Source organism: Crocodylus porosus, unplaced genomic scaffold, assembly GCF_001723895.1.
Source record: "Crocodylus porosus isolate Cpor-Errol unplaced genomic scaffold, CroPor_comp1, whole genome shotgun sequence".
Taxonomy (NCBI): Eukaryota; Metazoa; Chordata; order Crocodylia; family Crocodylidae; genus Crocodylus; species Crocodylus porosus.
This window is the reverse complement of record NW_017728945.1, coordinates 661,566-674,087: the sequence shown is the minus strand read 5'-3', so window position 1 is coordinate 674,087 and position 12,522 is coordinate 661,566. Positions and strand designations below refer to the sequence as shown.

Here is a 12,522-nt window from a genome sequence, read left to right as displayed (position 1 = left end):
CCGAGCGCTCTGTTCCTGCCACCTGAAACTCTCCGTGCAAACCATTTTGGAAACCGGAGGGACCCCTTCCCTGGCCCCAGCAGGCAGGGGGGGAGCCCGGGGCACTCTGGGGAGGAAGCGGAGACCCTGCCTCCAGGCCAGAGCATCCCAGCCAGTGTTTTTTGCCTCTCTTGCATAACCTTTGACCCTCCCTGGAATGAAGGAGCTGCAAAGCTGGGATCATCTGCGTTAATCTGGTCTCATTGAGGCGGGATCAGTGGAACCACCTCGCAGATTCACTGTATTATGGAGCAGATTGAGGGACTTAGAGAGCAAATTTAATAAATATCATTTCGATATTACTTGGTGGGAGAAGAAAAAAATCCTCTGAGCAGCTGATGTCGGAGGCACCCAGTGCAGGTTGGTAATGGGGGCATCGTGTGCTGGGGGCGCTGGGTTGAGAAATGCATGAGCCTCTTCCTCTTCCTCTCCCTGGCCAGAGACTAGGGCTAAGCTGCCAGCTAATGCAGAAGCCGTGGGTGTGGGCTGAGAGCCAGGGCTGACTAGCGGCGAGGAAGGGCAATGTGGGGGGAAAGGCAGAGGCGGAGGGTCTGGCAGGGCAGGGGACATGGGGGGCTTGAGGGTGCGGGTTACTAAGCAAGAATGTACATCCTGATCCTGCAATCTGCTGTGGCCCATGATGCCCCGCTCCCCACGCGCCGCACCGGGCACTTTTGCCGAGCACCATGCATGCAGGGCATGGTTTGCCGGTCTGCAACGGCTTGCAGGACCGGCGCCCTTCCAAGGAAATTTCACCTGCTAAAGGACGAGTTATCGCAACGTGCGGAAAGGAGACTCGGACCAGGCCCTCCACTAGTGGGAATCTGTGCTGCCCAAATCACGGTAGCTGTCGGGGGCTGCTTCGGTCTCCTCCGTTGAGCAAAGCTATGGTCATACCTCCTGGGCCAATGCTGGTAGGGTCTAGGAAGGCTGGGCAGGAGTTTGGAGTTTGCCAAGGGTGGGGCAGGATTATAGAGGGGTTTTCGGTGGCAGAGCGGAGGATGCTGTGCATGTACGTGTGCGTGCACGCACCTTTTTCTTTTGCGGCGCTCTGTAGTTCCCAGCGGAGCCTTTCGAAGCCGTGCTCTGACAAGCCCAAAATGTCTTTTGAATGCTTTCCAGGGTCAAAGTCAGAGCTGCCCCAACAGGCTCGGTGCTTTAGGGGCAGGGGGGTGAAAGGGAAGGGCTGATACTCCAGGCGCAGCCTTGTCTGGCTCGTCGATCCTTCCTGAGCTAGGTAGGCAAGTGCCCCACGGTGGGTGTCTGTGGCAGGTCGATGGGTTTACCATCGCCAGGACGGAGTCGGAGAAGGCAGCAGGCTCCGTGCTTGTATGGGGACGACAAGGGCATTGATTTAACCTGTCTCTTCTCCGCGTTAATCCTAGCTCATTGCTAGCTACCACTTGCAGATGGCGTCTTGTGCCCAGCTCCCCCCGGAGCGATGCAGCAGAGGGAAATCCTGTTGACCGTGCCTGGGGAAAGCTCCCTTTGCAGATGACCTGGGGAGAAAGCAGCGGCCATAGAAATCTCCCTTTCTTGAGGCCAGTTCGGTTCACTGTCCTGTAGAGGAGGGAGAGCTACCACCACCCCTCCAGCTTTTGCATGGAGGTGGCAACTTGGCCCTGCTCCTGCACCCTGTTTAAACTCTCCAAAGATGGCCTGCCAAACTCGGCTCCAGCCTCTGGAAGACCTGGAGGGGAAGGTATGGTGCTCATCGCCTGCTTTGTCTCGGTCCCCGGCGGGACCCCCTTCCAGCCTGCTGGAAAAACACTTGGTTTCGAATAAATGTTTGACCTCCTGCTAACCCCCCTGCTCCTTCCAGTCGAATTCTGCGCGGAGCGAAACGTGCCGCGGCCAATCCAAGGGGGGCAAGAGCCGGGGACCATATCATTAAAATGCTAAAAATGAGTGTGCTGAAAACAGACACAATTGAGTATTTAAAGCCCTGAATGAAAAGAGTGTGTGTTGCAGGGCTTGCGGGAGCCGGTCTCCCAGAGCTCTGGAAAGTATGCAGTCAGGCCTGCACCATTAGCTTTGTGTTTCTGGTTTTTAAAGGAGCTGGGAAAAGTGCGAGGGAGGCATGTGCCCGCTCTGTCCCTGTGGGCTGGAGGGAAAGGAGTGACCCGTCGTTCTCGGAGATGGCAAGTTCAGGCCCGGGAGGAGCGCTCGTTCAAAGTGCCCGTCGCTGGATGCGCGCGTGGCGGGGAGCGTGCGCAGGGAGCCTTGCACGGGGGGGACGCTTGTGTGCGTTGCCCCTTGGCACACCGGCCCCCGCGTCTCCCCCTGGTGCGATCAGGTTGCTCGGTTAAGCACTTCTGCTTGGCTGCTTATAGTTAACCTACTTTCCCTCCGTAGCGATCACACGTTCCAGGACTCGGCAGCGACACGTGGTTTGCTTAAGGGTTTCCAAGGGCTGCTCTCCCCTTCGGCCACTTAATTGTGCTCCTTGCACTTTTGCACAAGTCTGCTCTTGCCTTCCGTCTCAGCCGTCTGAGCTGGGAGAGACATCTGGGCGTCATCAACACCTCTGGCTCTCCCCTTATTTTTTTTCCCCTCCCCCCGGGTTTCCTAGTCCAAAAGTTGCAGCCCCCTTTTCTGCTGACCTTCCCCTCGGCGTGGCATACAACACGCCAGGCGGTCCTCTAGCACGATCCTGCTTCCCCACCCATTTAAATTTAGCACTCGCTTACTCAGCGTGTGCACGCGGTTTGCAATAACCACCACTCTCCCCCCTGGCTGCGTGCATGAGTGTGCAGGGATCTGCGTGGGTGCAGAGTGCCCACGGACCCTCCCCTCCCCGGTCAGGTAGTAACGGGCTGCCCAGGCTCGGCTCCAGCAAGTGGGAGCAGATGAATTGGATGCTTAACGGTCGCATCAAACCTCTTGAAGTCTTAAAAACAACACAACTGAACCACGTTTGCATTCGCTGCCAGCGGGCCCGCTTCCCCGAGAGCAGGCCAGGCAGTGGGGAGAGTTTAAACCAAACTATTTCCCCCCCCCCTCGGACGCACCGATTGGCTGCTGGAGCCCTGCGAGGGGAAGTTTGACCCCGCCTCCCAGGGTGTCCGATGTCAGGCTGGCATGAAAAATCCCATCTGTTTTCAATCTGGATCCCCGCTCGCATCCACTAAGCATCCTCTCCTCGCTGCCCTGCCCCCACCCGCCTGCCTGGCCCACTGCTGGGTTTTTTTCCCTTTCCTCTAAAAATGTACAGGGCCTCCCTCCCCCTTCCCTAAATACACAGCTCTCCGGCACATGCTCCAGTCCTGTGCACGCCTGCCCCGCGTGTGCACGCTCGGGGCCTGCCAAGACGACCTCTGAGCACAGGGGCTACTGCTGTCTTTGGCTCGCAGAAACCCCAGAGGACCACCACCCTTCACCTCCGAGCCTTCAAAAGGGGGGAAAAAATAAATACAGTCAGAGAGAGGGAGGAAGGAAAGCCGGGATGGGCGCTGGGGTGCTTGGCGGGTGACTTGCTGCTCTTGTTTGCAGTCCAGCTTTTGCATGCGATTCTGGAAGAGTGCGAGCACGGAGCGTTTTGTTCCTGCTCTCAGATCAAGCGTGGAGCCTGCGTGGGATTTTGGCTGGGCTCTGAAACCTGGAGGTAACGACATGCCAGTGGAGATCTGTGCCCCTTCTTTCCCTCGCCTTTTTGTCTTTTGGTCCTCTCTCGCTGAGTAATGTTGTCTTTATTCCAGGACATCCTCAGGCTAGGGGTTATCGTATCTAAAAGGCAGTGTTGGTAAAGAGCACCCATGGTGCTACATCCATAGTAAATGGGTTTTAAAAAAAAAGCCCTCCGTGGGACTTTTTTGGAGTTGGGTGAACTTTGCCTCTGAAGCAGCAAGGGCGTCGTGAGTTTGAGGCCGGCATCTGTCTTTGGCTGCGGGGCTTTGGGGCAAGGGAGCCCTGCAGTCGCATCTCCTCCTTCACCCCTTCCAAGTCGCCGGAGGGTCCTGGGCTGCCTGCATTAGCCTTGCTCCCTAAGATACCTCGCTTGCCAGTTCAGCCCCAGCAGTAGAAGTGCCGAGGGGGAAGAGATGCTGGCAGCTTGAACCACCATGCAGGGGCTTCACCTAGCTCACTGCAAGTCCATGCGAGACTGCATTAAGTCACCAGGGTCTAGCAGACCCCAGCTCACAAGGGTGCACTACACTCTGCTTTGTGCCGGCTAGGATATTTTTTTTAGTGGCAGCAGTTTTGTTCCTAATGGAAACAAGGGATACAAGGCCTCAGTGATGGGAGACCTGGGCTTTAGCGTCAGCTCTTCTGTACTCCCGGGAGGTTGCTTACCCTTCGTGCCTCAGTTTCCCTTTCTGTATAGGATGCTGCTATTTAACAGCCCCCCGGAGAGGCCCTGTGATGCTCAGGTAAAACTGGCCATTGGCTCCGAGATGCAAATGCTGGATGCTTCTGAGCTAGGTAGGCAAGTGTGTTTTCATACAGGCATCAAAAGGAAGCTGGATGACTATCAAGCTAGCTAGCTAAATAAACCCTTTGCCCTTGGAAGCGGGAACAAAGAGAGTCTGTGTCTCCCTGTCTCGCCGCCAGGTCCTGGGCTCACCTGATGGCGAGCGAGGCCTTGGGAAAAGCAGTGTATGAGTAGTCTCCGGGTGCCCGTGGTGTGGATGGGGCCAGGACAGTCCCCCCGGCACCCCCTCCCAGTAAAACCACCTCTGTCTCCGGATAACTAAATGCACGAGAGCCCTGGCAGCTAAATGCACGCCAGGCTGCTAACACGGGGGTGACCACAGCTCGCCCCATGGAGGATCTGCTTTGGGGGGCTCCTGCGTGCCCCTGCTCGCCGTGCTGCAGGCTCCCTGCGCCGGCCCCTCCTCCAGCTCCTCCCCGGCTCCTCCTCCCGTTAGTCCCGTCTCTGCCCAGACCCCAGAGGACGTTTCCCCTTGGCCTCTCCCTCTTGCCAGTGCCTCCAAACCTGGCTTGGATCAGTGGGACCAGGCGCTGTGCGGAGCCCTAGCCGCCGGGGCCGCGGCGCTGCGGTGGGCAGGGGGCTCCGGTGGGAAGCTCCAGCCCACACGGTGAGTCCAGCACCCTGGCTGGGGCCTCGGCCGGGGCAGCCCAAGGTGGTGGGGCGCTTCTCTCCCCTGCCATCCCTTTCTCTCCCTTCCCCTGCTCTGTTGTCCCCGCCGGCCGTTCCCCCACTTCTCTGCGCCCTCCATCCTGGTGTCTCCCTGCTCCCTGTCCCACTGATCCGGTCTCTGCTCCCTCCGTAGTCCCCACTCCCCCTTCCCTACTTCTTCAGCCCCGCTCTGTTAACTCCTCTATGCCCAGCTCTACCGGCTAAGCCCCAGCACCGGGCAAGCTGGAAGTAGCCTGGACCCCGAAAGCCACCGAGATCTGCTATATATACCTGATGGCTTCCCCCCATCCTGGCTCAGATCTCCGGCAGCCGCTGCTTGTTGCTTGACTTTTTGGTGGCTGAGTTTTAAACCCTCCTCTCCATTTCTTGTCTAAGGGATCAGTCCCCTTGTCCCATTTGGGGCAGAGAGCTGTCCCTAGAGCCACCCGTCTCAAAAGGAAGATTTTACCCCTCTTGATTTGCCCTGGGTTTGTGCATCGTGCTTCAGAAATTCCCCCTGGTTTCTGCCTCGGGCATGCTGCTCCTGGTATCAGAAAGTAAGGTTCAAAAAAAGAAAGCTGCTCCCAGACGGAGGGGGGACTTGGATTTCTTTTTTGCTCATCGGGAAGGAGTCAGGGGTGGTCTAGGCTGGGAACTGGCTTGCTGCTGGTCCTGGATTTCATTGGCACCAGCTTTACCACAGCCGTTTCGCTGTTTTTAACCTTTGTCTTATGGCTCGGCGCGATCAATAATGGTGTTTAGGCAAGGGGGGGGGTGGGATTTTGTGCAACAAAGATGAATCGTCTAGGTCAGCATTATTCGGAGGTCATTAAAGGTACTCGGATTCCTCCCCCTCCCCAAACAGTTTCCCTTTTTCAATCTGGCCAGTGTTTCCCAGAGTGTTTCCTTGTGAAAACAAGGGGCAAACTGCTGGGTTTCCCTTCTCTGAGCAACAAACTTGTGATGACGGTGCCCCAACGGCTTTGTCCCAGTAAGAACAGGCACGTTTCCCACCGCTGCCTCTCTCATTTTTCCAATCTTACTATCTCCTTGCCTTTCTTTTCCCCCTTTTTATGAACAAAGGCAATCTGGCTGGGGGCCCGATACATGATTAACACACGCATAACGCTAGCCAGGACTTGATAGATACTGTGCCTTTGTATGTGCCGGGCTAATGTATAGTGTTTACAAGGTGTCAATTTTTGTGCGATTCCCGTACTCCATTGTTAGGAGAAAATATGACTCTGTCTTGGCTTCGGAGGGCCGTTGCTGCTGGATCTTGCACTCTACCTTTTGCGTTGCAAAAATGCAACCCCCCCCCCCTTTTTTTTTTTAATACCTCAAAATGGAGAACAGTCTGAAACACTTTGCTTTGGAAGTGCAAAGTTGAATACTCTGCAATAATGCACTTGGAAACTCTAAGAAGTAGCCCTATTCTCTCCCTTTGGAGGTGCAGCCCCTTGGCGCTCCAGGCAGAGTTAATACCACCCCCCACCCCCCCACTTGCAGGCACCTTTTTACAGCAGAGCGCTATCTAACTGGGCCTCTTAGCAGCTGGTCCGACTTGCAGCAGTTAAAAGAACACTTTAAATTAAATTTAAATTTATATTGTTCGTTGGCGGAAGATTCTCCTGCAGTTAAGGAAAAAAATGTTGAGATTAAGCAGATCATTACTACATATGAAAAGCAGTTCCCAGCGTTAACATTATGGTACCTTTTTTTAAAAAAAAAAAAAGTAATTCTCTAGCCTGTGCTTTGCAAGCAATGCCTGTGCTTGCTTGCTTCTCCATCTTCTGAAAATGTCAGCTAGGAGCAGGCAAATCGCACGTTCAGCGGCCCTCGGATCCCTGCACAAGACGACATAAATTCTCCCCATGTTGCAGAAGCCCTCTATAAAAAGAGACGGTCCCTAAATAAGCAGCCACCTGCGCTGGGTAAGCTTCCTTCTTCAGGACGGGTTAAGTGGCCATCCGGCATGCGCGTGTCCACCCCCCAGCAATCAGGTGTGGTCTGTGAAGGTGCCTATTGAACCCTGAATTTTGCAAAGCTGATATTTAGAAACTGATTTGAAGCAAAATGGGAGGGGGAGGGGAGGTACCTTTATTAAAGAGCTAATTTGCTTATTTAAAGCACGTCTTCATGATTGCTTTTTCTTTGCATTCGTTCAATTATGGCATGCCATCTATTTGTTCCTTAAAAATAGACCTCAGACTTGTTGGGGAAGGAGGACTTTAGCGTACAAACCTGGGGCAGAGGTGTACCACGACGGTTCTGGCCCCTTGGAGGGATGAGCCTTGTTGGGCTGAACTGTGGGACAGGAAGAGTTTGTGCAGCGGGGCTGTTGAACTTATTGGCATCTTTTCCCTTCTCCCCTTCCCTCTCTGAGCTGTAATGCCCACAGCCTTTTTTGGTGCTGACCATCCAATGATCTCAAAGACCTTTTCCCAACCTTAATGAAACTATCTTTGTCATTTACAGAACGCACGATGCCCATTTTACAGTTGAGTAAACCGAGGCACAGAGCAGTGTAATGCCTTGCTCAGAAGCATAGCCTCAGGCAGGAGGAGGGAGGAAGCGGGAAGTCTTGTTTGCAGCCCTTTGCTCTCGCTGCTGTGGGTGGAGAATGGTGTAGCAGAGAGAGACGGCCATGATTTTCATCAGTGCCGAGAGCAAATCAAATGCAATTATATATTTGTTTGGAAGAGAAGCACCTCGTTTGTTGTCGTGTTGGCTTTCCAACCCCAGATGAGTTCAGAGTGGAAGTAGTTAGGTGTAGTGCACATGCCCAAGGCGGTGATAGTTGCAGTATGTGTCTCATGGGCCTGGAAAAATCAGTACACAACATTTTATCCTATTTCTAACCCTTGGCTGTGGAGAGTTCCAGCTAGTCTGTTTGGTAGAGGCCAGCCCTTTATTTCCCTCTTCTCCCTGGAGTACCTAGGCTAGACTGGAGTTAATCTTGAGAAATGTGCTAGCAAAACAACCAGGGTCAGCCACGACCTTTCTTGTGTCCCAGCTGTAAAATGGGCATAAGAATGCTGTGCTCCTTTGTGTGCAGTGTTTCGAGGCTTCCTGGTACAAGGGGGGATATATCACAGCTGTGTTCACCCAAAGGGGTCCCCTGGGGCATATCAAAGGAAAATTCGGGCTGGTTTCTTTGCTGGGAGTGCTTGGGAAGGTGCAGCTGTAGGTAGGTGTAGTACCTGCTTGCGCTTGGGAAGGTGTAGTAGTGATTTCAGTTCTTGACACCCGTCTGCCGAGGAGTGGGATTAAAGCCGCTCATTCGTTTTGCATTGGCTTCTGTACAGCCATCGCATAGTAACGGCTCGTAGTCAGCACTCGCCTAGTCTAGGTATTAACGGGTGACCTAGAGATGAAAGGCGCTCTCTCCCATTCCCCACGACCCCACGCCATCCTGCGCTTCGGTGTCTGAAGCGATTTTTGAACCCCGGGTACATTTTATTTCCACGGGAGGCTTTGCAGCAAGACCGAGCGGGGAGATGGCTGCAAGTCCTTTGGCAGCGAGGACAGCGGTAATCTTGTTACGTCTGAATTTATTTCATGCTACGTTTTGTGGGTGTGAAAAATGAACTGGTAAAATTAGGGGCTCTGGAGGGTGCGAGACATTGTGTTTGTTCAAATGCTGACGGTAGGAAAATATCCGTCAAAAGCTTTCTTTGAAGGAGTAGCTGCCCTTCCACAGCTATTTGGTAGGAGTAATAACTGTTTCAGTATATGAAACCTCCCGAATCAAGAGGCACTTGGGGGATGTTACGGCAATGAATGCACGCTGGCTGATGTCGGGATGGAGATCCGTCAAACGGAGCTGGGCAGCCCCTTGCCTTCCCGCCCCCGGGCCCCCGTCCCGCAGCACTTGCGCGGGGCCGAGCTCCGCGGCGGTGCTCGAGCGCTTGCACCGGGGCGCACGTGGGGTGTTAAGGAGGCAGGCTATTGGGAGCTGAATTTATTTACTGAGCGCTTTGTGTACGCTAATGAAGGTGCTTATGAATTTCCCAGCTTGCCGATTGGTGCTCAGATTTCCATGGCAATAAATGCATTTAAATATTTCCTGGGTTGGATCCTGCAGCCTGTACGGCTGGGCCTCCAGTAAGACCTGCCAGCTTAGGTTTGCAGGGTCAGCCCTTGCATTTCGAGGGCGCGGCAGTTCTGCTCCTGGCCCGCTAAGCGTCCTTCCTCGTCTGAAATGGTAGGGCATCAAACGGCCCTTATGCAAAGGAATCGGGTCCAGCCCCTGGTATAGTACTTCTTAAATAGTTCATTTGGACTTAATGCCTCTCTTTACAATTGATTCTCTATTACAAACAGATTCTCTGATAATGGCGCCTGTGCCATTCAAATGGGATCATTATTATAATAGCAAAGAGTATCGTTAAAGAATCGGGACGTGGAATTTATATCAAATCATTATAATGACAAAAGTAATGCCATAAATAAAATGGTACCGTAATAGAGGCGGCGAATCTGTGCGGAGCGGAGAAATGACGGGAGACGTTTCCAGCACGTTGAGATTTCATCTCGCATGGAGGTGGGATTTTTGCAGACATCGGCCCTCCCCTGGGCAGCTGGAAGAGGGGAGGATGCAGTGCTGTTGCCCACCCCAAAGGAAAGGCTATTGATTTACTTTTTCCAGGGATCCTGGTTTTCTCTGGCAAAAAAAAAAAAAAAAAAAAAACAATCCTCAATTTTCAGACTAAAAAAAGTAACCCAAAATCCACATTTTTCTGTGGTCAGACCAAAACGCTGCTATATCCATCTATACAGGTGGCCCCCCACCTAACACCACGGCACTTAGCACTGTTTCACTATAACGCTCACTTTACATTCACGCCTGATTCCACTTAGCGCTCGATGCGTTTTGTTATAACGCTCATCGTCTCCATCTGAGTTCGGCAAAAACTTTTGGTTTCGCTTAACCCTTTTTCCGCTTAACGCTCGGTTTTTCGGGAGCCAAGTAAAAGCGCAAGTGCGGGGTGCCTGTATATTAGTGGTGTTTCATTTTCATCCTGGAAAAATGCAGATTTTGGGTTACTTTCCTTAATCTGAAATTGGGGATTTTTATTTATTAGAGAGGCCCAGGATAATTGGGGAGTTTTAGTTTTTATTGGAGAAAACCAGGATCCCTGGTGATCAGTCCCAGCGAGGCTGGGATGCTTTGTGCGGGGAGGGCTTGCCATGTGATGTGTTGCCCATAGAAATCAGGGGAGCCGTTACTGGAGCGGTTTCAAAAGCCGGCCTCCACCATTGTTCCCAGTAACGAGTTTGTATAGAGGGGCCGTTGCCTTTTATTCTGGTCGCCCGGGCCCTGGAGCCGCAACGTTTGGGAGGCTGATTTGAACCGGGCTGCGTGTGCACCCGCTCTGCTGGGCGGCGCGTGTGCAAACCATGCAAGTCCTGCCTCCGCCGCGCTCCTCCTGCCTTTGTGCGTGAACGGGGGAGAGCGCTGGAGAAGACGCTGGAGAAATTCTTGGAAGGGGGAAGGGAGCCGGCCGCCCTGACGTTGCCGGCTGATGTAAATAGCATGCCCTAATGCAGCGAGCCGCAGTGGGACGCGACGCGGGAGCGAAAAGGGGGTGTTTGGGAAGTTCCCGATTCCTTGGAGAGGGGGGTTTGCTCCATTTCCCTCCCGACAATGAAACCTCCCGAGGAAAGGACGCATTAAAAGGCCACTTTGCAGGCTTTATAACTATAGATCATCCAGATGGCTAAAGGGGCAGCCTGGTTTGGCCACCGCCATCCTCCTGGGATGGCAGAGAGCGGGGTTCTGGGAAACCGTGCTGACGGCAGCCGTGTTTCAACAAAGCAACTGCTAAGACCGTTTCGGGCCTTGCATGGGCGCCGCACAGATGTCTTGGCCTTTATTTAAAAAGATCCTCTTTGCGCGGAGACGCCTGCCTTCCCCAGCCCCCGGCTGAGCCGCTTTAAGCTAACGTTTAAGCAGACGATGCGCTCGCTGGGCTCAGGCGCGGGCTGGGTTTGGTGTGCGCGGCCCCTCCGCAGCAAGGCGATGCCCTCCCGGATCTTGGCGAGATGCATTTTTTGCAGGGAGCGGAGGGAGGATAGTCGGGCGGACAGTCATTTGCTGGCAGGCGGGACCCGTACTTTGAACGCCTCTTGCCGGGGGCCCCCGTTGGGAATCAAAACATGGTGGGATTGCTTTTTTGCCTTTTTTTTTATTGCTCTCCCTTTGTCCGTGGACATCTGGTGCCAGGATCGCAGTGGCTGGGGGTTGGGACTGTCTGTTATGCTGCAGGGCGGGATGGGGTGTGGGGGCAGGGGAGGTGGGAGGTAGCAGTAGTCGGAGGCTTTCTGCAGGTAGGGAGGATTTAGGGGACAGAGGTCAGGTTTTTTTTGCACGAGGCATGCAGGGAGAGCAGGGTGGAGTAGGGCGAGTGAACTATAACGGGGGGCTGGAGCCCGCTCCTGCCTGGCTGCTGTTGCAGAAGTGCTGTTGGCTGTTGGAGAGGGCTTCCCAGTCGCCATGAGAAGTGCTGTTTCTTTATCCCGTGTGTCTTCGGGGGCCAGGAGGCGGAGGGTATGAAAACAAACCTCTTGCCTGTCCCCTCCTCCTCTGGGCAGCCCTCCCCCCCTTCCCTAGCCCGGGCTTGAAACCAGCCCTTTGTCATCTCCATCGCCCTCCCAGTTGAGGATCCTCATCCCAGTTGAGGGCCCTCGGGGCTTCAGGGTCGGTGACGGTCTCCCTCCTGGAGAGCAGCTCTGCTGAAACCTTCCTCTTTCACTCCAGCGCAGCCTCCGAATCTTTTGGGATCCAGGTAGTCGGCGCAGCATCCTCTTCCCCAGACGACTGGGGGCTGCAGGCAGGAAAACGGGAGCTCTTGGGTCCCCTGCATCCAGCACGCAGGAGTGGGGGAGCAAGTCCTCTGGTTAAAGCTCCCCCAAGGGCAAATCTTTCAGTGCATCCTTTCCTCTCCCTTTTTGCGGGGGGGAGAGAATTGTCCCATTTCAGAGGAAGGCACGTAGAGTCTTCCTCCTTTTTTTTTTTTTCCTTTGACCCCCTTCTACAGGGCAGATGAGGGGGGAAGGTTGTTTTTTTTTTCCCCAAAAAACCCCCCATGTACGGTCCACCAAGATGCCGATCTTGATGAGAGAGGCCCGGGAACTGTTGAAGATGGAGACCTCGAGGAATAGCCTTGCTGAAATCCAATATCCTGCTCCCACTCTCGCCCTGCGTGTGAAAACTGCCTGCGAGATTTAATGTCTAATATGGGCCTGCCTTTTGGAAACTACCTCGGGGAGTCCTGTTCTCCATGAGGTCACGCTGGGTCCAAGATTCATGTTTTAGGGAGCGGGGCATGTCCACACCCCACGAGCATTGCCTATGTTCTGAAATGTGTGCGGTTTATGTGGCGACACATACCTAACGA

General features: G+C 54.1%; 1 protein-coding gene across 16 annotated transcripts in view; it reads left to right on the top strand.

The window, feature by feature from the left end:
- Positions 1–3,528: 3,528 nt before the first annotated feature.
- Positions 3,529–12,522, top strand: part of PTPRS (protein tyrosine phosphatase, receptor type S) — a 162,744-nt gene continuing 153,750 nt past the window's right edge. For 15 of the 16 annotated variants that reach the window (XM_019550566.1, XM_019550560.1, XM_019550558.1 and 12 more), the window contains exon 1: positions 3,529–3,643. In XM_019550566.1, the coding sequence (XP_019406111.1) occupies positions 3,544–3,643 (100 nt within the window). In that variant the 5' untranslated portion in view covers positions 3,529–3,543. Of the gene's footprint in view, positions 3,644–4,912; positions 5,079–12,522 lie in introns of those variants that run through there. The other variant, XM_019550561.1, reaches the window with a different exon arrangement.